Source organism: Mustela nigripes, chromosome 7 (genome assembly GCF_022355385.1).
Source record: "Mustela nigripes isolate SB6536 chromosome 7, MUSNIG.SB6536, whole genome shotgun sequence".
NCBI classification, from domain to species: domain Eukaryota; kingdom Metazoa; phylum Chordata; class Mammalia; order Carnivora; family Mustelidae; genus Mustela; species Mustela nigripes.
Genome location: NC_081563.1, coordinates 74,746,207 through 74,774,085, shown reverse-complemented (window position 1 = coordinate 74,774,085; position 27,879 = coordinate 74,746,207). Strand labels below are relative to the sequence as shown.

The following is a 27,879-nucleotide window of genomic DNA, read 5'->3' as shown; positions in this document are numbered from 1 at the left end:
ATGGCCAAGATTAACACCCAATTCTCCCACCCTGCGGTAAGGACCATGGACAGAGATCTCAACCATGTTGAAAATGGCCTCAGCAGGTAAGATGGGCTTTCCATTGCATGCCCACAAAATGAGTTGTTCCCATAGCTGATCTAGACTGTGGGGTAAAGAATGCCTTAGCCTGTAGCAAACAGCAGGTTGAAGGGTGCGGGCTATTCACAGTGCTCCTTCTGACTTCACTTACTTCATCTCACCTAAGCCTCACAACCCATTGAAGTAGTTTTTATTCTCATTTTAGAGAGGTAGAAAATGAGGCTCAAAAGATTATGTAACTTCTAAAAGGTAATAAACTGAAGATTCAAATGGAGCAAATTAACTTTTATTATAAAAACTTCTCCAAACTGGCATACTTTCCCATATATACTTCAGACATTTATTGGACTCTGTGCACCAGTCATTGTCCTGGGCACTAGGGATGAGTACAAATCAGATGCCCTGTCCCTCGCCTTCAGTGGAAGGGCAGTATTCATGCTATGCTCATGGTCTGCAGGGAGTGGGATGTGCCTTACCAGTAAAGCCATTAGCCCCATCAATGACATCCCCACACAGGCAGCCATAAGGAAATCTTGGCCTTAAGTTCTACTTCTAGCCCTCTTCATGGCTTACTAGTAGACTGGGGAAAACCCACATAATTTCTCCATTCCTCAGTTTCTTCAACTGCAAAATGGAGCAGCATCTTTTCCAAGCTCCTGGCACAAGGGTGAGGAAGTGGGAGTGTACCTATTTGGTGCAAATGGACTTACATTTTTATGTTTCTTAAATTCTCAATGAGTTGATTGAATTGAACCATGAGAAACTTTATTTCCAAAATTTGTGTTATTGTTGTCCTATATATATAACACTTAAACCTTCTCCCTCCCATGAAAACTTCTCCCTCCCATGAGAACTGCATATTATCCAATGACCATAAACTGCAAAGACAGTCCATCAGTATTCACATCCTTGGTGCTGGGCCTTCATCCACCATTTCTCCTCTGTTACTAATGTATATCACTTCTTTCAGATGCACATTTGGTTTTTTCTGTGTAGATTCTTGGTCCTACTCCTTAGTAACTCTGCTCATGAGTGATGGATAATAATTTCCAAAGAGATTGAGTCCCTGTCACTACGAATTCATGTAGTCCTAGAACCCCACCTTTGGGGATTCCGGCAAAGGGAGGAATGTCTCAGAGCATCCCAATAGCTATTAATTGCCTCCAACCATTTTAACATAGTGTTGGAGCCCCAGGGATTTTTTATATGACTCAGAGCCATCAGAAGTTCTCATTCTGGATAAGGAAGATGTGGTCCATATACACTATGGAGTATTATGCCTCCATCAGAAAGGATGAATACCCAACTTTTGTAGCAACATGGATGGGACTGGAAGAGATTATGCTGAGTGAAATAAGTCAAGCAGAGAGAGTCAATTATCATATGGTTTCACTTATTTGTGGAGCATAACAAATAACATGGAAGACATGGGGAGATAGAGAGGAGAAGGGAGTTGAGGGAAACTGGAAGGGGAGGTGAACCATGAGAGACTATGGACTCTGAAAAACAACCTGAGGGCTTTGAAGGGCCAGGGGGTGGGAGATTGGGGGAGCCAGGTGGTGGGTATTAAGGAGTGCACGCATTGCATGGAGCACTGGGTGTGGTGCAAAAACAATGAATACTGTTACACTGAAAAGAAATTAAAAAAAATTAGATTTTAAAACAAGTTCTCATTCTGCTCAAATTTCTCCTTCCTAACTGGCCTACTGTCAATACCAGTGTCTCACCACTGGAGACTTACTCCTTTAGGTTAAGTCATTGCCCCTAATTTAAAAGAAAAAAAAAGAACACTCTTAGGACAGATATCTGCTATTAAAACTTTGGTATGCATGAATAGCTTCTTTTTCACATCTGTGCTAATTAACCTCTTGGGGCTGGGTGTTCAAAGATGACTGGAGTGGAGGGGAGAACAGGTCCAAGCATGGGGCACAGCAGTAAAGTGAAGCTCCTTGGGCAGCACTGGGTTCCTGGGACCTTGGGCCCAATGGGAGAAGGACAGAAACCATTAAGGTCAAGAAGAATTTGAAGCAGAATGGACCTCTCCCCCATTGCTCCCTTTGTCTTGTGGGGGACATCATCAGATCATCTCATGGACCTTCTAGGTTCCCTGGGGCTGAGAACAACAGGGTCTCCATCTGGCTTTTATGGTTAGATACTCAAGAATAAGCAGGCCCAGTTAACGGGCTGGGGCTCCTGCCCAGAATACCAGCTTGACCCGACACTGCCATGGTCCACCTCTGCCTGATTTGTCCTGGCTCTGCCTCAACTAGCGGCCTACAAGCCCAGCTGGAGGCATGGGCTGTTCAGGAGAGCTCAATGTGTCTCCTGGAAGATGAGCCTTTGCAAAATAAATTGCTAGCTCGATTTAAGCCACATGGACCCCAGCGATGGGCCTCTGGGGGCTCATGCTGGGTTTGTGCACACTCAGAGGCTGGGTCAGCCACACAGTCAGGGGCTCTGAATTGATGTCCTTTAAAAATGCTGTTTACCATCTTCATGGGTGTGGGAAAAGTCCTTCATTCTCCCTCCTATCTCCCATTCTGCGACCCATGTGATGACTTAACAGGCTCAGGGTCAGGCTAGCTGAGTTTGAATATTGGCTCTGCAACTGACCAGCTCTGAAAAGTGGTGCAGCTTCTCCGGACTGCACTTTCCTCACCTGCTTAGTGGACTAGTACTGACCTCTCAGGGCTGTAGTGAGGTTAGAACAGGTCAGTGCTCTCAGCACAGTCCCTCCTGTGTAAAAAATGTTCAGTCAGTGCTGTCAGTCTTGGAAATGAGTCCCCCTCCTGTGGGCCTTCTCTGGTATTCCAAGCTGGAAGCCCTCTTCTCCTCTGACCTCAGACAGCTCCAGCTGTCCTGACATCTGGATCTGGCCATTTCCTGCCTGTGACCAAGTCATGCTTCCTCAGGCTAACCACTAGTCTGGTCTCACTGAGCCTCACTTGGGGCCTTGCCCAACCACTCCTGTGGTAAAAGCTTGTTGACAGATTAATACAGAATCGCATGGAGACAGTATGGAGATTTTAAAAGGAGAGAGAAAAATAACGCTTCCTTCATGAGGCAGATGTTTGCTTTATCTCATGGAGGCAGGACTGAGTTAACAGATGGAAGTTTCTAGAATGGGTTCCTTGGCATTACCAAGGATTGAGCATGTGTTCTCAGGCTGGAGGGTGGAACAGCCTTGGGCCAGAGGCTGGGTCCAGGCCCCTCCTCTGCTTCCCAGCAGCCTATCGTCTGTCTAAACACAGACTAGTTTTTCCTGTAAGAGTCATTTGAACAGGGACTCTGGCATGTAAACATAAAAATTTTAAAGTTTCAAATCACTATTTTAGGGGAGGAAATGGTGTTTGAACAAACTATAGATCCTTGCTTTAAAATTCAAACTGTTTTAGGAGCACCTGGCTGGCTCAGTTGGTAGAACGCATGATTCTTGACCTCAGGGTCATGAGTTCGAGCCCCATGTTGGGTGTAGAGATTACTTAAAGAAATAAACTTTTAAAAAATAATTTTAAAGAATCAAATCCTTTTAGAAAGCTTTTGGGAGATTTAATTGTGTTTTTCCTTAAATACTAATCATTCTGTGTTCTCAATGATATCAAGAAACTGTACTGGGAACCTGTATGTCACTGTGACCCTTTGCCCAATGCCCCCAGGAGGGAGGAGCTATTATGGCCCCATTCCCTGAAACATCCTTGTCCCCAAATCTTTCACCAAACTGGAGAGGCAGGTTTCTGTTTCTCCTTTTTTAAATTATTGGGATCACTTTCCTAGAGACAAACCATAAGGAAGGATGAAAATGTTTCATTTGAACAACAAAGTCAAAACACTGAAAATACCAGAAATAAAAATGTCTTGAATTTTCCTTTTCTATTTAGATCTGTTCAGTTGAGTTGATTATTTAAGAGAAGTCTGGCATATTTGAAAAGATAATGCAGTAGGGAAATACTTCAGAATCTGCAACAGAGAATTACCATGAGGACCAAGGGTACCTCAAATCTCAAATCTATCTCCTGGTGTAGCTATTTTAGGCGAGCTTTGGGGCATAGGGGTTTGTGTCCTACCGAAGAGAAGCCTTTTTTGTGCTGCTCTCTGAGCAGAGCCCAAAGCAATTATCACCAAAGAACACCATTTTCAGGCTGCTTCCCCAGGACCGAAGACAAAAATGCACTCACTTCAATTCCCTGGTCACAAGTGGCCAATGGCAGTGCATGTGGGTCATTGCAGTTCCTCAGGGCTGGAGAGGAGGAAAAGAAAAACAAAGTATCATCTTCACCAGGTGCTCCACCAAGTACAAAAGCTGATAACATGCTGTAGCTCTGATGAGCATCCCCATCTTCTCCCAGTGACAAGGGAAACATTTACCTCACAGACAGGACATTCCTCTTTGTAAGAAAACTTAGAAGATGAACATCACAAGTTGAAAATTACCTTTTCTTTCAAAACAGTCCCATCATTGTGTTTTGCTGGCGGCTCTTGTTCTCACTAATCGCCAACTTCCCAGAGATGCCTTCCTGCGAGGTCATCATCGCCGTCATTGCTGCCTACAGTCGACATCCGCAAATGGGAGGGTAGTTTCTGGACTGTCCTGGGACAAGGCCCCATCAAGTCCCTTGCCCGAGACCCTTTCACCAGCTCTGGCAGGATGGGGCCTGGCCCCCGGCTTCTCCTGCTTCTGTATATCTCTGGGAGGTTCTGGATCCCCCATTCATCCATTGGTTGCCTTTTTCTCAGTACCTGTGTGTCCTCAGGGACTCAAAGTGTCACCTCAGACATCTGGCTATTCTCTCTTCTCATCTCCTCTTCCATCTGCTTGGTAAAATCAGTTTCTCTGAGGAATAACTAAGTGGATTGGCTATTTAAATAACCCCATGCTTTGAACGAGGGTGGAGACTCAGGAGCTATAAGACATCAGAGAATTTCAAGCATCAAAAAACAAGTGGGAGGGCACCTGGGTGGCTCAGTGGGTTAAGCCGCTGCCTTCAGTTCGGGTCATGATCCCGGGGTCCTGGAATCGAGTCCCACATGGGGCTCTCTGTTCAGCGGGGGCCCTGCTTCCCTCTCTCTCTCTCTCTGCCTGCCTCTCTGTCTACTTGTGATCTCTGTCTGTCAAATAAACAAATAAAATCTAAAAAAAAAAAAAACACAAAAAAAACGAGTGGGGAGACATGTCAAGAAGAAAAGACCCCTTTGGGTCCCTTGAACTTACTTTCTAGAAGGCTTTCCCTACTCTTCATGGTGAAATGTGCCTTTTCTGGACTTGGCTGTTTGAACAATACTTAAGTCGATACAAAATCACCAATTTTTCATTTAGTTCCTTTTTGAAGACTACGAAACGAGGGTAAGTGAGCTGCCCACAGAACACCTAGCTAACAGGCCTCCCAGCTCCCCACTCTGCCACCACCCTTCAAGCAAGTGTCCTAGATCCAGCCCCCACATGGGAGCCCTCACTGCTGCCAAGAACAGGCCTGGTTTGGAATCTGGGGTGGGTTTTGCTCTCCTCACATCCTCATCAGCTCTGATGTCATTGATTCCTTTGCTACTAATGCAAATAAATCTGTTTTCAGGATGTGCCCTCATGTAATTAACAGAAAGCAGGCTGGGCAGAAATGCTGGGCCGACTCCTTGGTGCCTAGAGCTCTCTGAGGAGCTGCTGGTGGGGACAGAACACCTTCACCCTTGGGATTGCCTCCAGATTTTCCAGGCACACATACAGGGACAGAGCTGCAGCCCAAGCTGTCGGTTGCTGTACACCTAACCCCACCATGTGGCAGCTGCTAGGGAGGGACTAGAGATATGGACTCACTCACTCGTCCCACTCTCCCTCCACCAGGGACTGCCCTGGGTGCCTTGGAATGTGCATTTCACCTTTGTAGTATGCAGATTATTAGAAGGGCAAGGGGATCAGAGCTTCCTAACTAGAGCAAGACCTCTGGCAGGGTTTCCCATGTGTCTAAGGACAAAAAAATATGAGTGGTATTTTAGGTTTAGAGAGAGAGAATTCAATTAGACGGTTTTGAAAATAAAGAGCCATGCCCACATTGTATAACCTGGTGGACCAGAGCCATGTCTCTAGTGGTATGCCACAGGGCTCAGTCCTGCTTTAATTGGTGCCATATGTGAAAATACAGAGAGTAGCTTCATAAGAGTGGATGAAAGCAGGCTTTGACATAGGATGGAATGATATTCAAACCTTGGCTTTGCTACTTGACCATATGATCTTGGGGAAGTTATTTAACCTAACCTCTCAGAACCTGAGTTTTCTCTCTTATTGGGTGGTTATGTGGATTAAATGGTAAGATCTATGTGTCTGGCATACAGTAAACAGTCAATAAGTGGCCTATGGTTTGTGTATTGCATGTGAACGAGATAAGTTGGGAGAAAAGGCTACATGGAGCCCAAGGGTCCCAAAATATCAAGCGGCTCAGATCAATGGAACTGTTCAGAACTTACTTCCAACAAATCAATTGTACATGCACAAGATAGGACCTTCTGGCTTAGCAGCAGCCCATATTATGGGATTTTGGGTTTTGGCTGATGGTAGTTGCCCATGGGGACACCAAAAGCACACAAACTCACAAACCTGCAATGACCTCTGGCTTGGGGTCCAGTAACAGCACAATGGGCTTTGTCTCCATGCCCAGCCAGGCAGGAATGCAGGAACCTGCTCACAGGAGCATGACCATGACTGGGAAGAGCCTTGAACCTGATGAGGCATGGCTGGGTGAGCGGGAGGTTCCAGCCTGCAAAAACAGATGTGGCACAGGTGTGAGAGCTGTCCCTTCATGTCTCATCTCCATGAAGGTAGCCATGGAGAAGATGAAGTAGCCTGCCTCTGTGTGGTTCTAGCGCGTGCGCGCGCACACACACACACACACACACACACACACACACACGTCGCCTTGGTCTGAGGAAGCTGAGGGAAGGAAGAACACGCTACAAAGATGGCCAGGCTGGGCCACGGGACAGAAGGGAGCACCCTGCAGCTGGAGATGATGGGGGTATTGTAGAAAAAGGAGTCAGCAGATTGGAGGCTGGGATTCAGGACTCTGCCTTCTAATTCCTCACCGAGGAGAAATAGAGAGCTTCTTCCTGACATTAATTATTGCTTACTTCGTCAACTGTGTTGCCACCTTGTTAAGAAGGCTGATTAGGTTGGAATAGGTCACGTGATGGAATTAATTTGTTCTGCCTGGGCTCTTCAAGACTCATAGAATGAAGTGTAAATCCCTAGGGGCCAATGCCTGGATGGCTTTTAATCAAGCTGATCAAATTTTCAGCCCTAGGAGATTTTAAAAGACAGGGAACGAAAGGAAAATATGCCCAAACACATTGGTCTTATTCTGGGCAGTTCAACAAACACCAGGGTTCTGCTGTGGGCTCGTGTCCTATTTGTGCTCACGCTTTTTGCCCCAAATTGGGCAGGTGAGGTCACTTGCTCAGTCCCCCACTGCAGGGGACAGAGGTTAGGGTTTGACAAAAGGGCACAGTGGAAATGTATTTTTATGCAAAAGCACTGTTACAAATGCGCATGGAGGCCCATGCCATTTCCATTCAATATTCCAGGACACCCCTCTTAACCAAATACCGAAAGCATTCCTGGGAAGGCTGCCGGCTGAGCACTAAGTACATGCATGCCCAGGGAGTATTGTGACATACACACAGTCTGGCCTTAGCAGATAGGATTTCAGTATACAGAGTTGTGTTTGAACCAGGATTCTTGCTCTGGAATCACAGTGTAGAGACAGCTGCTATGGCTCCCAATGGCGGGCCCGGCCCTGGGACACACCCACCCGGCGCACGGATGAGGATCATGTGCTGCCGTCCTGCCCCCTTAAGTCCACGGGCTGTGGCTGGACAAGCTGCCTTCTGGGGTCAGGCTTTCTGTAAAGGAAAGACCACATCTATCCTAAAAGCTGGGATCTGCTGGATCCTGCTGGAGCATGGACTGACAGAGTGAAGACCAGGGCCAGTGGCTTTCCTCATTAAGCAGGACATCTGGCCAGCTCATCCCTGAGTGTGTCCAGGAGGGGATGAGCTTGAAATCAATTTAGCCTGCTGCATATTTGATTTCGTAGGGTCCACTTGCCGAGCGAGGAGACTTCGTCAGAACTGCAGCAGGAGATCGCCATGGAGACCAGAGGACTGGCAGAGTCTAGGCGAAGCTCCTACACCAGCCAGGGGCCCGCCAGGTAACCGACCAGGCTCAGGGCTCACCTTGGGAAGAGGGAGACTGAGGCAGGAAGAATGTAGATGAGTTTCAGGAAGAAGTGGGGGCTGGAGGTGGGGGGCGGTGGTGGAGGTGGAGCTGAAGATTTCAAGAAGAAAAAGGGACAGAAGAGCAGTCAGAAGTCTACCCCTGAGGAATATCCTCTCAGGTCAAGCATTCTGAGCTGAGAAAAAAATGTAAGAAAAACTGCTGTTATCTGAAATTGCTTTCATATAAAGTGATATTGAGGTACTTGCTCAAGTCTGGAAGAATTTAGAAAAAAGCCAACCAGGAGGGGTTCCGAGAAGAATTGAGAAACGAGACCAGCCAGCCGCAGGAGAGCCCTCGTGGACCTCAGTGGTGCGCAGATGGCCCTAGGGGCCACTGTCTGAGGTAGCCTCTGGCAGGCCCTCTTGGGTGCCTGTCTAGACTTCCCGGCTCACGTCCTTGTGAAAGGATTAGAAAGATGGTCCCGGCTCTGAGCCGATGACATCTGCACTCGGGCTTCGAGAGCTGTGCCACCTTGAAGAAGTCATCTTACCTTTCCAGATCTCATCTGGACAACTGATCTCATGCATCAAACAACGTGAAGCCCACATCAGAGCCAAGTGCTCACTCACAACAGGTGCTCCACAAACGTGGGGATTATTTCTTTCCACCATTTTTTTTTAACCAATGCTGTAGATTTATATAGTCATGTGTTCTACAGTTTTTGCTTAAGATTATTGCAAAAATTAATTCCTCTAGTTATTCTTCATATATTTAATTGTGGAGGAACGTTTCTTTCAGTAGCCCCTTGTGGCTGGGCATTTCCAAGATTTCTGGTGTTTTCGTCTTACTAATAAAATGCTGTCTGAAGGCTCACTGATTACAAGGACACCTTCACACCAGATGATATTGAAAGGCCTGGGGGAGGGCCGAGGCAGGAGGCTGGTGTAAGCTCAGATCAACCACCTCATGGAAGGGGAGCCAATGGGGGCTCATGAGAGGGGAGTTGGGGGCGGGGGTGTGGCACCTGTCCTTTCCCTTTCATTTTCTCCTGGAGTGTCATGATCTTTGTGATTTTTTTTTTTCCTGCATGTCTCCTCTGTTTCTGGCTTTCTCTGTTCACACATCAGCAGGCATAGGCTGCAAATGGCTTTTGCTATACAATCCTGAGTTCAAACACCCAACCCCAACTTGGAGTGGTTTTTAGTTCAGAGGCTTGAGTGACTTTCTGTGGGTGTCTTGTCCATTCCTGGACCTGTCGGCTAAACTGGAGTGGGGAGAAGGATCTTGGTTCCAGCCCCTCAGCAGAGGGAGGATGGGGACGGGAGGAGTGTCCAGAGCAGGGAGGCTGGGCTGGGCTGGGCAGGCATCTCCACGTCTGTCTGCAGCCGCAGCTGTCAACATCTCTGGGCGTGGACTGTCTTTTTGCTCTAACTCACTCTCCTAGGCAAAGTTCCCAAGTGTGTGATTAGGGTGAAGGCATGCAACAGCTCATGACCTCGTTCTAGGTTGCTCAGAACTCATTTGATTGAGAACACGGGTGTGCACCCATTGGTGCCAAGTCAGGGCAACCAGATACCAAGAAACAGAGGTCAGGCTCTCTTCTCATTCCCCTTTGGAAGAGACAGGGGAGACAACAGGCAGGGCTGAGGGAGAGCTTCTCATGGAAAGCTGAAGCTAAGATAGGGCTCTGGGGACATGGGCTGACTGGTCTCAGGTGCTTGTGGTCCGGCAGGGCCTGGCTCTAGGAGACGGGTCAAGGCAACTTGCAAAGAAGCTTATGCACAAGCCTGGGGAGGGAACAAGAGTCTGTATAACAAATAAGACAAGGGCTAGGGAAAGAATCTAAATTGGAGGTGGGCATTTGTTCCTTTCAACCTTGTTCTGAATTTTATCACCATTTGCAGATTAGATTCTTTTCTATTCCTATGCTTACCAGTCATAACAAAGAGCTCTACAAAAGAAATGATAAGCAGAAAGGCTTCTGATGCCCCATTTGAAGGATCCTGTCTTGGCAGAGCCCAAGTGTTAAAAGGACAAAGTTATAATGAAGACAATGCCCCTTTAGCTCTGTTCCAGACTGCAGGTGATGGAGGAGAAGGGACTAAGTCCCCAGGAGAGTGGAGATGCACACCTGAGCCCGGGGCCCCCAGTACCCATGACCTGCCAGTCATCCCTGCTTCCACCCCAGGCCAGGAAAAGAGGGGCTTTCCGTCTCCTTCCTCTCTGCACTGGCTGCCTGTCCATGTCCTTCCAGGATGTCTCGCCTGATCATCTCACTGCGAGCATGGGCCACCAGGCACGTACACCACGAGGCCCAGAGAACGGACTCATTCCTGGAGCGTTTCCGCGGAGCTGAGCTAAAGGAGGTGTCCAGCCAAGAAAGCAATGCCCAGTCAAATACAGGCAGCCAGGAGCCACCAGACAGAGGAAGAGGGTAAGGAACCAAAGGGATGAGCCACCGGCACTACACAGGGGGGTGCAGAAGGCACCGCTTCGCTCCTGCCGCTAGATCTACTATGTGGGGGGCCTGGGGCACCAGCCTCGTGACCTGGACCTTGAAGATGGTGTCTGGGGTGGGGGAATCCTGCATGCTTTACCAGTCGCAGCCCTGAGTCCAAGAAGGACTGCAGGAGAGGAAACCCTTTCACCAGAATCCCCAGTGTCATTTGATCCTGCACTCCAGCGCATCCTAGAGTCTGTGCTCTCAAACGCATCTGGGGATGCTGCCCCCCCACACCTCTCTCCATCAAAGGACCCTCATTCTAGATTGCACTCTGACCCACCTTACTAAAAGCCAAGGACTTTAATCCATAAATCTTGGGAGTACCTAAATGGTACCCACAATTCTATGCTTAGGTTTACATAGTCTTCTGGGAGGAAAGTCTTGCAGCTTAGTCAGAATGTTCAAGAGGAGGCGTCCGTATCTCAGATCAGGATAGGAACCAGGGGGTGGGGAGTGTAGGTAGGGGTAGGGTGGGGCATGGGGAGAGTGTTTGCTTTTGGTAGGAGAAGGGTCTGCAGAGCAAAGGCTCTGAGCAACTTTGTGCATGGCCCACCGCCTGACTGGGGGCTGTGGCTGGTACTGATATTTGAGAGAAATCTGCAGGTGCTGACTTCACCCCCAACCCCCACACCCCACACACACAGCTGCTGCCTCCCCTCCTCTCTTGTTTTGGGGAAGTCTCCCCAGCCTGTGGTCAGCAGGGAGACCACTGGGCCACCTCAGGTTGAATCCAGGGACACTGAGCAGCAGAAGGTCTCTTTAGGATGCTCTGGGCAATTGGCGAGGAGGAGAGGAGAGGTAAGATATAGAGATGGAGGCTGACCACCTTGGAGCCTCTCAGACAGGAAGCCTCTTGCTCAGAATCTGCTTTCTGAAAAAGGGGCCTTAGGAAGGTCTTTTGGCTGAATTCTCTAGGTAATGCCAAGATTTATAAGGTGCAAAGGTGAAAACAAGCACGGTTGTAGCAGAACAGATGGTCCCCATATAATTACTAGAGCAAATCCTGCGTGTTTTTGTGTCAAATGAGCTGAAGAAGGGCTCAGGTGTGAGCAACTCAAACAGGCATCCCAGGGCCCCTGGGGAGGGAAGGTCATGCAGCCTCAGAGGAAGCAAGATGGATCTTTCTGGTGCTTCTATTTTTCTTCCATGTTTGTATGTTTGTGTCATAGGTTTATTATAGATTATGCACTAGATTGCAAAATATACAAGCACATTTAAGAGGAAATGTGAGAGTTCAAGGAAATATCTTGCTAGCAACCACTCTAGGACAGCCACCTTTAGTCTCCCTACCAGGAAGGGCATGAAAATTGCCGGCTAAGATACAAAGGCCGGGCATTCTCGGGCTCATGTTTTCACCTGGGTTTGGACCACAAACCCTTGGCGTTCTGGGCTTGGGAAGAGATGGTGGAGGGCCTGAGTGCTGGTGGGGAGGTGTGCCAGGCCATCCCAGGTACCCAGGGCCAGGCATCCTAGACCGAGAGGGAGCTCCGTGACAGTAAGGCCTACGTGCTCTTGGCTGCTGAACCAGAAAGAAAGGAGGGATGGCAGATAAGGAAGAAAAGAAGGCAGAGGAGGGGGACGGGAGAGAGGTTTTCTACCAAGCTAGGCAGACTGGTTCAGTTCCTGGTGGGCAAGCAAAGACTTCCTTTGCTAACTTGATCAAATTGTCTTCTCGACAAGCTTAGCCTAATGAAGATGAACCTTGGCCTCTTTGTCCCTTTCCCAATGTTACCAGATGAGCAAAGGGTTGGGCTAGGACCCTCTCAGAGCCAGGTCCCAACTGTACCTCAGGTGTCTGGTCACTCATCCAAGGATTCAGAGTAGGTAGGTACATGCGATGGTGCAGAATGACGGCTGATCAATCAGGGAGGCTTCCTAGGGGGAGGAAGACTTGGGATTTTCCAGGCAAAACCCTTTGGGAAAGCAGAAAGTATGCAAAGACTGGTCTTGGTTATTCTGTTGGTTTGGCCTTAAGAAACCCCCAGACACAGAGATGTGGTGAACACGGGCCACTGCACTGCAGGGAGCTACACTTTCTTTTCCAATTTCACATGGGTTGCAAAATTCTTTGGGAGACTTTCCGATGATCAGAACCTCTCCCCAAACAAGCAGTTAGAGCCACATCCTGAACGGTGAGAGGAAGGAAGAATTGAGCAGAGGTGAGCAAAAGTACAGAAAGGCATTTGGCTCTATGTTCAGTATCACAGAAGAGAAGAGGCTCCCTGAGAGCCAGGCAGGAGTATCACCGGCCACGACTTTGGTCCTGGCTGTCCTCTGTGAATGGTCTACAGGGACGACAGACAGGCAGCTGTGAGGCCACGCTGGCTTTCTTAAACCAGCTGTGTCACAAACGTGTGTGTGAGCAATTGAGCTCTAGGAGATAATGCCTTTTCCTAGAGACCACCAGGAAGGACTGTGTGACTCAGCCTTAAATAAAAGTGCAGCTGGGTGCAAAACCAGCCTCTACTCTCTACCCAGTTCTCATGTAGATCAGGACTGGCAGGCCAGGAAGTGTTAAGATTAATGTGGGGACAAGGGCCCAGGGCAGGATAGACTCAAAACTGGGACAGTTCCGCCCATGGTCTATTTTTTGCTCTGCAAGTCGGAAGCAGCTGCTGTGACTGCGTTTTCAAGGCGCAGGGAGGGTGCCTTCTGAGAGCCCCGCCCGCGCAGATGAGTGAGCAGGTTGCTGCTGCCTTGTGCATTCTGAAGGCGCTCAGCCCTCCTCACCTCACCAGGGCAGGTGCCCCTCAGATTCATGTCTGGGTCCCCAGTGGCTCCTGGTACACTGCCTGGCATGGGGTTGAACTGAATGAAACTGAGGGGACCGCGAGGTCAGGTTTGGGTGGGACTCACAAAGCAACTCTCACTTATTCAGAAGATTCAGTTCAGCCAAAAGTTCATCCTTTCTTCCCATAAGGCATTACTAGAGCCAACCAGTCACCAAAAGTTTTTGTTCCGGGTGCTTCAAGCTGTGTGGAAAGAACCAGGGGACTGGGGATGCAGGTACTGGAATAACCACCCGGGGCGGATGGCCCCCAGCGGTTGGCGCTGAGCTCAGATTCCCATGCTGCATTCTCTTTACTTCCCTGCAGTGGCTGGCCCCTGGCCAGAAACAACACCAACACCTGCAACAACTCAGAGGAGTGAGTACCTCTGCTCCCCAGCAGAGCCCCTCGCCTTCCCTGGTCCCACCGGCCGCCTTCCTCCCAGTAGGTGCCCCAGCTCCGCCACCCTTGCTTAAACGCGTCCACTTCCCACCCTCCCAGAACACCACTAGACTAGACCCCTCTTCCTTTCATCCTGTGGACAAATGGGGAAGGGACCTGGTCCGTACGACTTCTTGGAGCAAGTCATGCTCTGTCCTTTCCTCACTTTTCCTGTCTATAATGTGGAGGGGTTGAATTGCATAAATGTTTTAAGCCTTGACTTCCTCTCTCGCTACAGATTTGAGGGTACAGTCTCTGAGTTCCTTTACAGAGCTGTGGATATCCTCCTTCATGATGAGAATGTGCTTTCCATTCTCCAACCTCAAGTTCCAGGGTGCCCAGTAAAATGCTCTTGTCCTAAGGCTAATCTGGGCCAACCTGGGGGGGTGTGATCAGGACAGTAGGAAGAGGGAATGTAAATAGTTCCAGAGGATAGCCTCTCGAAATGCTGACCTGCTGTAATTACTTTTTCTCACCAGATGCTGATTTGGCAGATCAGTTTGAGGTGTGATTCTGGCAAGTGCCCCTCAGGAGTCCAGGGAGGGTGTATGCGTGTGTGTGATCATACCTTCGTGTTAGTGCGCGCGTGTGTGTGTCTGTGCACCATTCTCCAGCCTTCTTGATGGAGAACCATGGGGAAAGGCACTGGAGGAAGTCTCATTTGGAGCTTAGTGGGGGAAACCATCAATATCAGCAAGAAATCTAGATTTCCTGACTTCCATTTGAAAGAGAAATGTGTCAAGGCTTTTTTCTTATTTCCCTTTGTTCCTTGGATGGAAGTTTTTCCCATTTCCCTCCATGAAACCTAAATGCATTTTGTTTGCATAAATGTAGATCTCCAATCCAGAGAATCAAATACAAGATAAATGAAATTATTTAATCTGCGAAACAGCAGCTATTTGATATGTGCTTGATCTAAAGCCAAACTTGATATTAAACACCCTGGAATCCCCAGTGTTGGGTCCTGCAGTTGGAGAAAGGCCCAAGGCTCTGGTAACCATGGACAGAGGTGCTGCGGTTCTCTAGCCTTCTCTGTTCTGGGGCTGGGATGTAGGCGAGGATGGAGGGAGATAGTGTTGGCTGAATCAGGCTCTTAGAAATCTTTGGAGTTGGGTGTGAATCCTGGATCCACACAGCAGGCCGAGGATTGAGGGACAAAATTGGGGACTGTCCCAAAATGGGACCATCTGGGCACAGAAATAATTCCCATGGACATCCTTCCCCATTCTTCCACCATGTTTCTAGCAAGTCATGGCGCTGTGACTGCTAGCCCCATGGCTCCTGAATCATTTTTCTCTCTCCTGGAGCAAACGGCTCCTAGCCCAAACTGGCGTTGTTTTACGGCTCTGTATAGGGCGGTGCTGGGTGGGTTCAGGGATGTGGTTGGATGGCGCTGGGTCTTTCATAGGCCCACAGCAGGTTGATAAGCAGGGGAAAAGCCAAGTCCTATAACCTCCAGCCTTCTCATTCTCGCCTGGTGGTAAACTCTGGCAGAGCTGAGCTGCCTGATAAGCTTGTGGGCAGCGCCCTCTGCTGGTTTCTTGGCATTAAGACGCAGTGGCCATTCTTACTCTTCTAACAAGTTAATAATTTTTAAATTTTTATTCAGTTTATCCATGTACTCACTTTCAAAAACTTGGAAAACACAGAAAAACATCCATGAGCATACACCCTCCAAAAATATACTTCATTTTAGTAGTGGAATCCCATTATCAGAGAGGACCCCTCTTAACATGTTGGGAAATATCCCTCCACGTTTTCTATATTTACTGAACAGATAGATAGATAGATAGGAATAAAGAATATGTTATATAAAATATGTAAGGTATATACTTGTATATTCTATAATTATTATACAGAATATATAATTTTTATTAGAATTATACATAGTTACATATATAGATACATATTGTGATCAATATATATCATCTCTCTAATATAATATTATCAATGTACATATATACCAGTTAAGCTCATTTGTATCCCAATTCAGCCACAAAGAGCTTTGTGACCTTGGGCAAGTTACCTGACCTCTCTGTGCATCAGTTTCCTGACTTGTAAATTAGGGTTTGTATTAATGTCTCACACACTCTTACAGAGTTGTGTGAAGACTAAATATGTGAATCCATTTGCAGTGCTTAGGAAAGTGCCTAGTACATAGTAAGTGCCCAATAAATACTGAGTAGCAAGGTAGGCAGAACAATTTCACCACCACCTCTCTAAAGATGGCTACATCCTAATCTCCGGAACCTGTGGAGAGATTACTTTATATGGCAAAGTGGACTTTGCAAGTGTGATGAAATTTGAAGACCTTGGAGATTATCCTGGATTATCAAGTGGGCCCAGTGTAATCACAGGAGTCCTAAAAAGCGGAAAGGGGGAAAGAGTGGGTCCACAAGATGAGATGGAAGGAGAAGGAAGAGGATTTTCAAAGTGAGAAGGTAACTGCTGGCTTTGAAGAAGGAGAAAGGGGGACACAAGGCAAGGCATACAGCAGCCTCACAAAGCTGGCCAGCCCTCCGCTTTCAGCAGCAAGAACACGTTACTTTGGTCCTACAGCTTTAAGAAAAGGAACACTGCCAACAACCCTGGTGTGCAGGAAACAGATTCTGCCCCAGGGCCTCCAAAAAGAAGCTCAACTTGCCCGCCCCTTGAATTTTGTCCAGTCAGACTTACACCAGACTTCTGATCTACAGAATTATAAGATAACACATGTGGGTTGTTTTAAGCCTCTATGTTCGTCATAATTTGTTATGGCAGCAATAGAAAACTAGTAAGGCAACTTTTGATTACCAGGATGGGGCTACCGCTGAAGCAAATACTGAACAATGTGGGAGTGGCTTCCGAGCAGGCTCCAGAAGAATCCTGAGGAGCATAACTAAAAAAGAAAAAAAAAAAGTATAGATCGCTTCGAATAAGTTGGTGGTAGAAATATGGATATTAAAGACTACCAGTGAGGGCTTGGAAGAAATGAGGAGCATTACAGAGAAAACCTAAATTGCTCAAGCACCTTGTTGTTTGGATGGTTATAAATGGACTATTAGTAGGGACCCAAGACTTTAAGGACGCAGCTGGTGAGGACTCGCAAAAAAATGAGCAGGCTTTTGGAAACAGGAGAAAGGGGACTCTTGCTTTACAGTGGCAGGAAGCGTAGTGCAATTATGTCCCACACCTGCAGGAAGGGTGGAATGTAGAAATTACAGGCAATGAGCTTGGATGTTTAGCTGAGGGTATTTCCAACCAAAGGTGTTGAAGGTCCAGCCTGGTGACTTCTTGCTGCTTATGGTAAAACCCGAAAGGAAAGAGATACAGAGGAAAGAATTGTAAACAAGAAGGAAATGGAACTTCATGATTTTGGAAATTCGCAGCCTACGCAAAAGCAAAAGATACTAAATTTTAAAAACTGTCAGGAAATCGTGCTTTGAGAAAAAATTGAGGGTGTGGCAGAGCAACCTTTTGCTATTACCTCAGAAAGATCAAAAGTACTGAGTAGTGAACAAAGGATTCCCTGAAGAGATTAAGGGTGTGACTCACAGCTCCCCTCTGCCTGCATGCCCACAGAAGCCAAAAATAGAGAAGGGATTTCTCAGACAGATCTGTGGATGAGCCACTTGTCTAGCCCAGTGAATCCCTCTGATAAACATTTACCTCAAATGTTCTGGAAGATTTCCTACCAGCAGAAAACACTGCCAGCTTAGACCAGAAGGGGCAGAAATGGAGGCAGACTGTGGGACCCCTAAATTCTAGATGCAGGAAACAGGTTGATTAGAATATTAAGCTACAAATAGACAGGTGCTCCCTTTCAGGAGGAAGAAACGATTGCTCGGAGGGCAGAGCCTTGAGCCCAGACGGTAGAGGCTTGAAAACCACAGAGGATTATTCTCAGGCCTTGAGACAGAATGGCGGTGCCCCATTGGATTTTATCACTTGGGACCAGTAACTCTCTCGTCCTCTGGTCTTCTCCCTTTTTGAACTGAACTATCTAGAACTGATATCCTATACCTGCCCTCCCACGGTATCTTTGGAGCAGATGGTTTGTTTTAGTCTCACAGGTTCACAAGGAGAGGGGCTCACACCCAGAGTCATGAGACTCTGGTTTAGATGATAAGATTTGGCACTTTTCAGCTGAGAAGACTTTTGGACTCTGAGTTGATACTATCATGGGGTGAAACTTGTTGGGGGGGGGTGTCTTGGAATGAGGGTGAATTCATTTAGCCCTTGGGGTGGATATATATCTTTGGGGGCTGAGGAACAGACTGTGGTAGGGGGCATAATGGCTCCCTCAAAAGTCCCAGCCTTAATCCTCACCTCCTGTGACTACGTTACCTCACACAGCAACAGGGACTTTGCAGATGTGATTAAATTTCAGGAGCCTGAGCTTATGCTGGATTATCAAGGTGGGCCCGGTCTAATAAAAAAAAAAAAAATCCTTAAAAGTAGAGAAGCTTTCCAGCTGCAGAGAACCAGAGAGATGGGCATCTTGAGAAGGTCTTCACCTGCTGTTGCTGGCTTTGAACACAGAAGAATGGCACCAGAAACCAAGGTCGCAAGAGCCTCTAAACACTGAGGATGCCCTTGGCTTACAGCCAGCAGGAAAAAGAGGATCGAATTACAGCAAGGAATTAAATTCCACTAACAATCCAAATAAACGGGAAACAGAGTCTCTCCTAGAATCCTCAGAAAGGATCACACCCCTGCCAAGCCCTCAATTTCAGGACAGGGAGACCCAGACCAGACTTCCGACCTACAGATCTGAAGTGTGGATTGTTTTAAGCCAATAACCAGTGAGTTTGTTCTGGCAGCAATAGAAAGCTCCCACAACTATTATTCTGTGCTGTTTTCACAGTCTGCTTTTAACTTGGCAAAATATTAGAAAAGTTTTTCCGTGTCGCCAATACTCTTCCACAACATCATTTTGAGGGGCCTCGTAGAGTTCCACTCTGGACGAATCTCCTCCTGTTGTGGGGTTAGATGGCTTGTGCTGCTCACTGTTAGAAACAGTGGAGGGTTATCTTCCTGTGCGCGTGTTTGCACGCGTCTTTGACTATTCCCTTAGGTCGTGCTGTGTAGAGTGAATTGGGCTTTTTCAGTGAGTGCTTATTTCTTAACCCTGGGCCTTCCTTCAGGATGTGGAATAGGGGATCCGAAGGGTCTGTGGGTGATTCTGGTGGGTTCCCCAGAGGCGGACAGGGTCTTTTACCTTTCCACTTGGTTTCTTCAATGGTTCCCTGGGCAGTAATGCCTGCCTTCCAGACCTGGTGTGACTATGAACGGACAACCTTTTTAACAGCGCTAAAGCATAAAGATATGCCATAAAGGAGAGGAAGCAGAGTAAAGCCATGTGTTCGGGAGACACCTGCCCTCACAGGACCTCCCTGCAGATGTGGACAGGTGCCTCACCATCTGCCACCATCCGGATAGGTGTCCGAACATGGTGGCCTTTGCCTCAGGCGACTCTAAGATTTGCCACTGCCTGTGCGTATTTTGCTTCCCTTTTCCTCCCTGGCTTCCTCATCAAGGACCAGGCTTTCATTTGATACACAGGTGGGTTTTGAGAACAGCCAACAAGCCATACCCCTCCCTTCAGGACGAAGAACCTTACATGTGACTTCGAAACTCTGGGGGACTTTTCCGCCCACCATGTGTGGATGTGGGTTCCTTTCCTGTTACCTCAAAAGGTCTCTGGTCTCAAGCTCTTTGTGACTTCCTAGGGACTCATGAAAGTCGGTCAGAAACTGTAGACCGTTAGCCTAGAACTTGATGCATACTGTAACGTGTACAGTGTATGCTTTAACCTCGGGAGTAGAAATCGCGATAAAATCAGTAACCTCGTTTCATCCCCGTGAGCCACAAGTCTCCATTTCCTACACCGCACCCTCTCCTCCTGTGACTGCTGCCCACCCTCTCCACTGTGGCAGTAGTGTCCTTGGCCTACGACATTGCTCAATGTCCCCCTGTATCATCCAGTGACAAGGCGAAAAAGGAGGAGAAGGAGAAAAAGGAAGAGAAAGAGAAAAACTCCACAAAACAAGAGGAGTAAGTACTGAGAAGACCTGCCTCCAGTGAGGGGGTGCAGAGGTCAGGCCTGGGCCCCCTCCCACCTCCCACCCGGGTCCTGGGAGTCTGAGAACCAGGTCGCCAGGCCCTGGTGTCGGCCCTGGAGAGGGGCTGCTTAGCGCTGCCGAGCAGAGTTGGTCCCAGGTGGGGCTTGGGCTTCCTGAGATGGTGTGAAAGAAACTCTGCAGGGAGAGTCCTGCCCGGGCTCTGAGCGCCCAGAGGGGGATTATAGGTGGAGAGGACTGTCTGCAGCCTTGGGTGAGCAATCAGGGGCTGTCCCTGTGAGCCTGCCCCTGTGCACTACCACCCTACATTCTGTTCGTCTGTCTGTACAGTCGGGGTAAGCTGAGGCCTACTCCTGGGCACTAGGAAATACTATATTCTCAAACTTCACTCCAAACCCAGCAGTGATGTGCATCAGGAACATTCCAAAGCCCTGTCAGTGAGCTGCTGATCTTGCACCTGGTGAGGCAAGGCAAAGAAAGAAAGCATCCCGAGGTCTCCCCTGGGGCATGGGAGCAGCCCTGCAATCTGGGGCCAGCTTGTAGGGCATACAGGATGGGGGACGAGGCTCATGGACCCAAAGGAAAAGGAGAATCTCCAGTGCTACCTATAAACTCTAATCCTTAGATAATCCTGAAAATAAAAACAGAAAGCATCCTAAACTATTGCTTCCTTCAGTGTTGGTCCATATAACCTAGAGGATTCCCAGGTGAGTTGATTTTGACAGAGAGGCAGGATCCAAGCCCTTGGACATGAGTCTTTAGATCACGTGCACAAATTCATTTAGCTCCCAAATGCTGTCCCAAGAGGAGCTACTTCGGAACCTCTGGGCAGTGTCTAAATGCACATCTCCAGCCCTGGCCCTGGAAGGGTTCTGGGTGGGCCCTGGGAATCAGCATTTCCACAGAGCGCCCCCAAACAGTTCCAGCATTACCATGCTGTAATTTCTTCCCAACATCCTGAAGGACATAGGTGATACCATGGGTACATGGGAGTGTCATCACCGTCATTTTATTGTCAGCTGTGGCTTCCTGAGGAGCTGAGCTAGGAAGGAAGGACTTCCAGAGTCTGCCCTCTCCCAGCCTGCCCCCCCATGCAGGGACACCCCCATGTGAGCCCCTGATACTGACAGGACGTCCCTTGAGTTTAGCCTACAGTTGCCCTATGGTCTGTAAGCTAAACAAGATTTCTAAGACTGTCCAGTGCTGCGATCTTTCAACACACTGCATTGTTTGTGTGTCGGTGTTTCCAGAAACAAGAAGGACAGCATAGTGGTGGATCCCTCCAGCAACATGTACTACAACTGGTTGACTATCATTGCCCTGCCTGTCTTCTACAACTGGTGTCTGCTGGTGTGCAGGTAGGCAGTGGGCAGGGTCTCCACACTAGGAGGGGAGAAGGGTGGAGGGGCCAGGAAAGGTGAGGGCAGTCAGGCCTCAAGACAGAGCTCTGGGTCCCAGTCAGGGGGCTGGGGTTCCAGGCCCCACACAGACACCATCCAGCTGTGTGTCCCCACTTCTGAAAGAGGACCATCTTCAAGAGTTCTCTGAACCACTGGTGAGGACCTGTGCTGGCTATGGACAGCAAGTGTCCTGTCACCTTGGAATAGTCTTAATCCAGCTGTAGGAGGAAATTGCAGGGTCGAGTAGCTACTCTTCTGAGGGGAAGTGGGTGGAGATTGGGCATTCCTGAGCAGCCGACAGGATGGGGGGTATTGGGGAGCTATGCTCTTCTGAGGCCAAACAGGACCTTTGAGCATCCCTGAGCAAGCTGCAGGCCGGAGATGCAGGGTAGGCCGCTGCTCTCCGTGGACAGGCAGGGCCTTTGGGGCATTTCTGAGAGAGTCTGTAGGAGAGAGATGTAGGGATCCCTTGTCTCACCTCTGATGGGGTTGGTGGGAGTCTGTGTGGCCTGAGGAAGGCACAGGGCAAGAATGCAGGGACAAGAGCCATGCTTCCTAAGTGCTGGGCTTTGGAGCCTTCCTGTGCAAGCCTGTGAGACAGGCGTGTGGGGGTGAGCAGCTGCCCTTCCACAGTGGCTGAGGCTTTGGGTGCTCTGGAGGTTGGGGGGAGGCTACTCTTCTGAGGGGGCAGGGGTTTGGCAAGGTTCTTGAGCAAGCAGTTGGAGGACAGAAGGGCAAGCCACTGCTCTTCCAGAAGTACACAGGAGACTTTGGAGCTTTTTCCAAGTAAGCTTCAGGGCAGGACAAGGGGTGAGTGACTACTCTCTGAGAGTAAGTGACAGGGTTCAGGATGAGGATGCAGGACAAGGATGTAGGTTGAGCTGCTGCTCTTTGGGAGGTGGATGGGGAGGTGCAGGCAAGGCAGCGGGACTCCAGGGGCAATCCTGAGCAAGTCGGCAAGACAGACAGCAGCTGCTTCTGTGGGGCTGGGGAGAAGACAAGCTACTCTCTGAGTGTAAGTGGGGGCTTTCGGGATTCTCTGAGCAACGTGGGGGGATCTCCTGCTCTTCTGAGAAGAAGTGTGGGCGTGAGAAGGGAGAGAACTTGGGGCAGCTCCTATGTGAGCGAGCTGCTCCTGTGCGAGCAGGGGGTCCTGGAGAAGCTGCGATTCTGAGGCAGCAGGGGGCTCAGGTTGCTGATGGGGACACAGGCACCAGCTGCTGCTTTTTTGAGGTCAAGAGCATATTTGAGGGGTACTTTCTGTATGAGAAATAGTAAGCATACGGACCTAGAAAGCAGAAAATATTTACTGGCTTGTTCAGCTGTGAATTTCTGAGAAATTCCTCTAGTTTGTTGGCATCTGACCCCAGAGGGGGCAGGTGCTCTGTCTCTGCCCCCATCAGCGACTCCATCAGTGAGGCCTGGAAGAACTGCCCACTCCTGGGATCCCAGAGCTCACTGTCAAGAGGCCACAGGGCTCTCTCTTTGGGGCAGCAAGTTGCTCAGAGCTGGGTCTCCTCGTCAGAGCCTGGGATGGTAACGCTGGGGAACAAACCCTGCCGGCAGGGCTGATACCAGGCTGAACACTGCCGTGCTCAGCCCAGAGCTGGTGCCTGCTTGGGACTGGCCCGGGACATGCGCACTCCTTTCCTCTCTTGCCTAGGGCCTGTTTCGACGAGCTGCAGTCCGAGCACGTGATGCTGTGGCTGGTCCTGGACTACTTGTCCGACGTCCTCTACGGCTTGGATATGCTGGTGCGAGCCCGGACAGGTGAGTGGGGCCAGGCCCAGGGACTTCTCTGGGGACTAGGCCACAGACCCACCTCATGCCTCAGGAGGGGGACCGTGGGGACTGGCTGCAGGTTCAGGAGATCCAGAGTGGTAGGCGTTACCTCCCCATGTCCATGAGAGCCCAGGCGGGTCTAGGGAAGCCCCAACAGTGAGGGTGTGGTACTGCCTTATGGTTCCCCCTATAGTGGCCTTTTAGCAGAGGTCAGGATACCAGAGTTCTGGTCCCTGCTGTCCCAACGACCTGTGGGACCTTGAGCAAATCAAGTCGTCTCTCTGGGCCTCATTTGTATCACTTCTTGAAATAAGAAGGCCAAACTGTCATCTATCAAAGGACCCCTCTTGCAGCGACAGTTCAGTATCCCTCAATCTTGGAGCTCCTTTTCCTGGACAGCCGGAAGATCCAGGACAGGTTACAACGTGGTTTTAGATGTATGGAGGCATAAAATCAGAAGGAGGGCCCAGGTGCATGATGACTTCCCTCAGATCACCTCTGGTTTCAAGTGACGGCTAAATTAACCCCCCATGTCTGAGGGTCCAAGCTATGTATCCTTGGGGCACCTTTTTCTAATCTGCACAAAGATGTCCCATCAGCCGGCAAGGGCCTGTCTTGTCACTTTCAAGCTTTTTGAACTGAAAACCATTCCATAGCTGTCGCTGTAAAGAACAGCACCACATCACAGCCGCAAGCCTCCATGTGACTTCCCGGCGTAGAAAGCATTTCAAGCACCTCTTGGTTTCTCACGAGATCTTCTGCATGTGACAGGAAGCACAGGCATGATTATCTCCATCTTCAGAAGCTGAGGCCCAGAGATGCTGGAGTGACTGGCCCAAAGTCTGCAGTCACTACCCGGCAGGGCCAGACCAGCACCCCCTGCTTCCACTCAGTGCTCAGCATCATAATTTAGAAGACCTCTGGAGCACCTGGGCAGCTCAGACGGTTAAGCATCTGACTCTTGATTTCGGCTCAGGTCGTGATGTGGTCTCAGGGTCCTGGGATCGAGTTCTGCATCAGGCTCCTTGCTCTGCCTGCTGCTCCCCCTGCTTGTGCGTGCTCTCCCTCTCTTAAACAAATAAATAAGTCTTTAAGAAAAAAAAAAAAAGAAGAGGAAGAAGACCTCAGGTATGCAGCTTGAAGGTTGCATGAGTAACTTAGTCAGCCCCGGTGTTCTGCCACTTTGTGGTGACATAAGCCTACTGAGACATGAGAGCTCCACTGGGGGGCCTGACTCATGGAGCCAGCTATCCCTGTTTCAACCAAGCTTCAGTGGGAGAAGATACCCCCACTTAGACAGGGATCCCACCCCTTTCTGTGCTTGGGTGCTATCGCTGGCAATCTAAGATTTAGCAGGAAGCCTTGTGGGGAAAGCAGTTAAGCACAGAAGCCAAGTGGCCATGGGTCATACTCAAAAGAGGAAAAAGTCTTCAGAATTGAGAGAGGATGTTATTAAGGAAGTAGGGAGGAGCCCCATGGCATAGGAGTGCTGTGGAATGATCTAGGCACTCAATAAACACAAAGGTAACTAAAGAATGAAACAGGGAATTGGGGCCTGGGAGGCAGGGTGTCCCTACCATGTGATCACAAACTTGATGTTTGCTTTTCACAAAAGGGGTAGTCTGGCCTCTGTCTAGCCCTCAAATTGTGGCCCTGGATCAGCAGCAGCATCACCCAGACCTTGTTAGAAGTAGACCCCAGACCTATGGGACCAACGGTGGGGACAGCCCAGACTCTGGGTTTCACAGAACCCTCAGTATGAGTCTGATGCTTACCAAAATCTAAAAGACATTCTTCATATCTCTACTTTTGTGCATGTTTGAAAGAAAAGAAAAGAGAAGAAAAAGAAGAATGAAAGTCTCAGGTTACTTGACTGAGTTTAGCAGTAATAACACCTCCTGAGTCTTCCACACCCAGCTCAGCTCCAGACCAGACCAGTCTGAATGCTGCAAAGGTTTTCAGAGCCATTGGGATGACAGTAAGGTGCAGCCCCAAAGGAGAGTTACTGCTTCCATAGGCAATTTTTTAAAAAAAAGATTTTATTTATTTATTTGTCAGAGAGAGAGGAGCGAGAGCGAGCACAGGCAGACAGAATGGCAGGCAGAGGCAGAGGGAGAAGCAGGCTCCCTGCCAAGCAAGCAGCCTGATGTGGGACTCGATTCCAGGACGCTGGGATCAGATCTGAGCTGAAGGCAGCTGCTTAACCAACTGAGCCACCCAGGTGTCCCCATAGGCAACGTTTTTAAAAGGGGGGTCATGCCCCATTGGTGGCTGGTGAAGGCAGTTTGAAGGGCCATGTGCTTCTACAATTTTTATCATTAATATTTTCAAACAAATATCAAGTCAGAGACAGTCGTGTTACAAATCCCCATGTACCTTCTCCCAGCTTCAGCAGTGACCAACATTTTGCTAACGTTTCATCTCTCCGTGTCCATGCCCTTTTCTTGTGGAGTAGTTTAAAGCCAATCTCAGACAGCGACCACTTTAATATGTATCTCTAACTTTAAAGGATGCATTTTACAAATATAATGTCCAGGGTCTCCTGGCTGGCTCACTCAGAAGAACGTGAGGCTCTTGATCTTGGAGTCGTGGGTTTAAGCCCCACACTGGGTGTAGAGATTATGTAAACAAATGTAAATATATATATTTAACACATCTGTTTATCTTTTAAAAATGTAATAATCATTCCTTGGTATCTTCGAACAGCAGTTCCCATTCACATTTACCCAATTAATCTACATTTTTAATTGAATAAGACAGGTTGGAACATCCTAGATGAGAAAATATCAGAGTGCATTTTCATAGTAAGAGGTAAGTGTGGCTTTTGAAATTGTTTCTGTCATGTATGTATAACTATGTCTTCTTTAGTTACAGTGTAAAATATTTTTCTGTGGGCCACGGTCACACACACACACACACACACAAAAGGCAGCCACTTTAATGCCCAAGTGACCTCCATCTTTTTCCTCAGGCTTCCTTGAACAAGGCTTAATGGTCAAGGATGCCCCGAGACTGTGGAAGCATTACACAAAGACTGTGCACTTCAAACTGGACATATTATCCCTGGTCCCCACAGACCTGGCTTATTTTAAGTTGGGCATAAACTACCCAGAACTGAGGTTCAACCGCCTCCTGAAGTTTGCCCGGCTCTTTGAGTTCTTCAACCGCACAGAGACGAGGACCAACTACCCCAATTTGTTCAGGATCGGGAACTTGGTCTTGTACATCCTCGTCATCATCCATTGGAATGCCTGCATCTACTTTGCCATTTCCAAGTTCATTGGTTTTGGGACAGATTCCTGGGTCTACCCAAACATCTCAAACCCAGAGTATGGACGCCTCTCCAGGAAGTACATCTATAGTCTCTATTGGTCCACCTTGACCCTGACCACCATCGGGGAGACCCCACCCCCTGTGAAAGATGAGGAATATCTGTTTGTTGTCATAGACTTCCTGGTGGGCGTCTTGATTTTTGCCACCATTGTTGGCAATGTGGGCTCCATGATCTCGAACATGAATGCTTCACGGGCTGAATTCCAGGCCAAGATTGACTCTATCAAGCAGTATATGCAATTCCGCAAGGTGACCAAGGACTTGGAGACTCGGGTGATCCGGTGGTTTGACTACCTGTGGGCCAACAAGAAGACGGTGGATGAGAAGGAGGTGCTCAAGAGTCTCCCAGACAAACTGAAGGCCGAGATTGCCATCAACGTGCACCTGGACACTCTGAAGAAGGTCCGCATCTTCCAAGACTGTGAGGCAGGGCTGCTGGTAGAACTTGTGCTCAAGCTGCGGCCTGCAGTGTTCAGCCCAGGGGATTACATCTGTAAGAAGGGGGACATTGGGAGGGAGATGTACATCATCAAGGAGGGCAAGCTGGCTGTGGTGGCTGATGACGGGATCACCCAGTTTGTGGTCCTCAGTGATGGGAGTTACTTTGGGGAGATCAGCATCCTGAACATCAAGGGGAGCAAGTCAGGGAACCGCAGGACAGCCAATATCAGGAGCATTGGCTACTCGGACCTGTTCTGCCTTTCCAAGGATGATCTGATGGAGGCTCTCACCGAATACCCAGAGGCCAAGAAGGCCCTGGAGGAGAAGGGACGGCAGATCCTGATGAAGGACAACCTGATTGATGAGGACGTGGCCAGGGCTGGGGCAGACCCCAAGGATATTGAGGAGAAGGTGGAGCACCTGGAGTCCTCCCTAGATACCCTGCAGACCAGGTTTGCACGGCTCCTGGCCGAGTACAACGCCACTCAGATGAAAGTGAAACAACGTCTCACTCACCTGGAAAGCCAGGTGAAGATTGGCACGAGTGACCCTCTGGCTGATGGGGCCACTCCTGGGGAGGCTGAGAAAACAGAGACCAAACAACAGTGAAAGGCAGAGGTCCATGTCCTGCTTCCCAGAATCTGCCATTGGCGTGATGCCCTGTGGCGGCGGCTGAATGGCCCAGGACTCAGCAAGGCTGCATTTCTGTTCTCCCTCCCCTTTGCGAGCCATGTGGGACTGCAGGAGAGCCTCAGTTTCCTCATTTAGGAAGGAGGGGAGCTCATCATGTTGGCCCCAGTTATGCAGCGGGTTATTGTGGTGTCCGCATTGAACACTGCATGGGGCAGGGCTTCGTACGGTGTGAGAA

At 48.9% G+C, this 27,879-nt stretch overlaps 1 protein-coding gene across 2 annotated transcripts; it reads left to right on the top strand.

Moving 5' to 3' along the window:
* CNGA3 (cyclic nucleotide gated channel subunit alpha 3) lies at positions 1–27,747 on the top strand. 2 transcript variants are annotated; one of them, XM_059407816.1, is made up of 8 exons: positions 1–86; positions 8,160–8,273; positions 10,536–10,715; positions 13,880–13,930; positions 19,961–20,029; positions 21,306–21,413; positions 23,119–23,225; positions 26,209–27,747. In XM_059407816.1, exons 1-8 carry the CDS (start codon positions 1–3, stop codon positions 27,618–27,620), a joined length of 2,127 nt encoding a protein of 708 aa, XP_059263799.1. In that variant the 3' UTR covers positions 27,621–27,747. The 2 variants fall into 2 exon arrangements, with proteins under 2 accessions (XP_059263799.1, XP_059263800.1); XM_059407817.1 differs by lacking the exons at positions 13,880–13,930; positions 19,961–20,029 and adding an exon at positions 16,526–16,534.
* The last annotated feature ends 132 nt before the right edge of the window (positions 27,748–27,879 follow it).

Coding starts and splice junctions, on each gene's coding strand:
- CNGA3 (XM_059407816.1), top strand. CDS start 1: ATGGCCAAGATTAACACCCAATTCTCCCACCCTGCGGTAAGGACCATG. Junction 13,931..19,960: donor ACCTGCAACAACTCAGAGGA/GTGAGTACCTCT, acceptor TGTATCATCCAG/TGACAAGGCGAAAAAGGAGG. Junction 21,414..23,118: donor TGGTGTCTGCTGGTGTGCAG/GTAGGCAGTGGG, acceptor TCTCTTGCCTAG/GGCCTGTTTCGACGAGCTGC.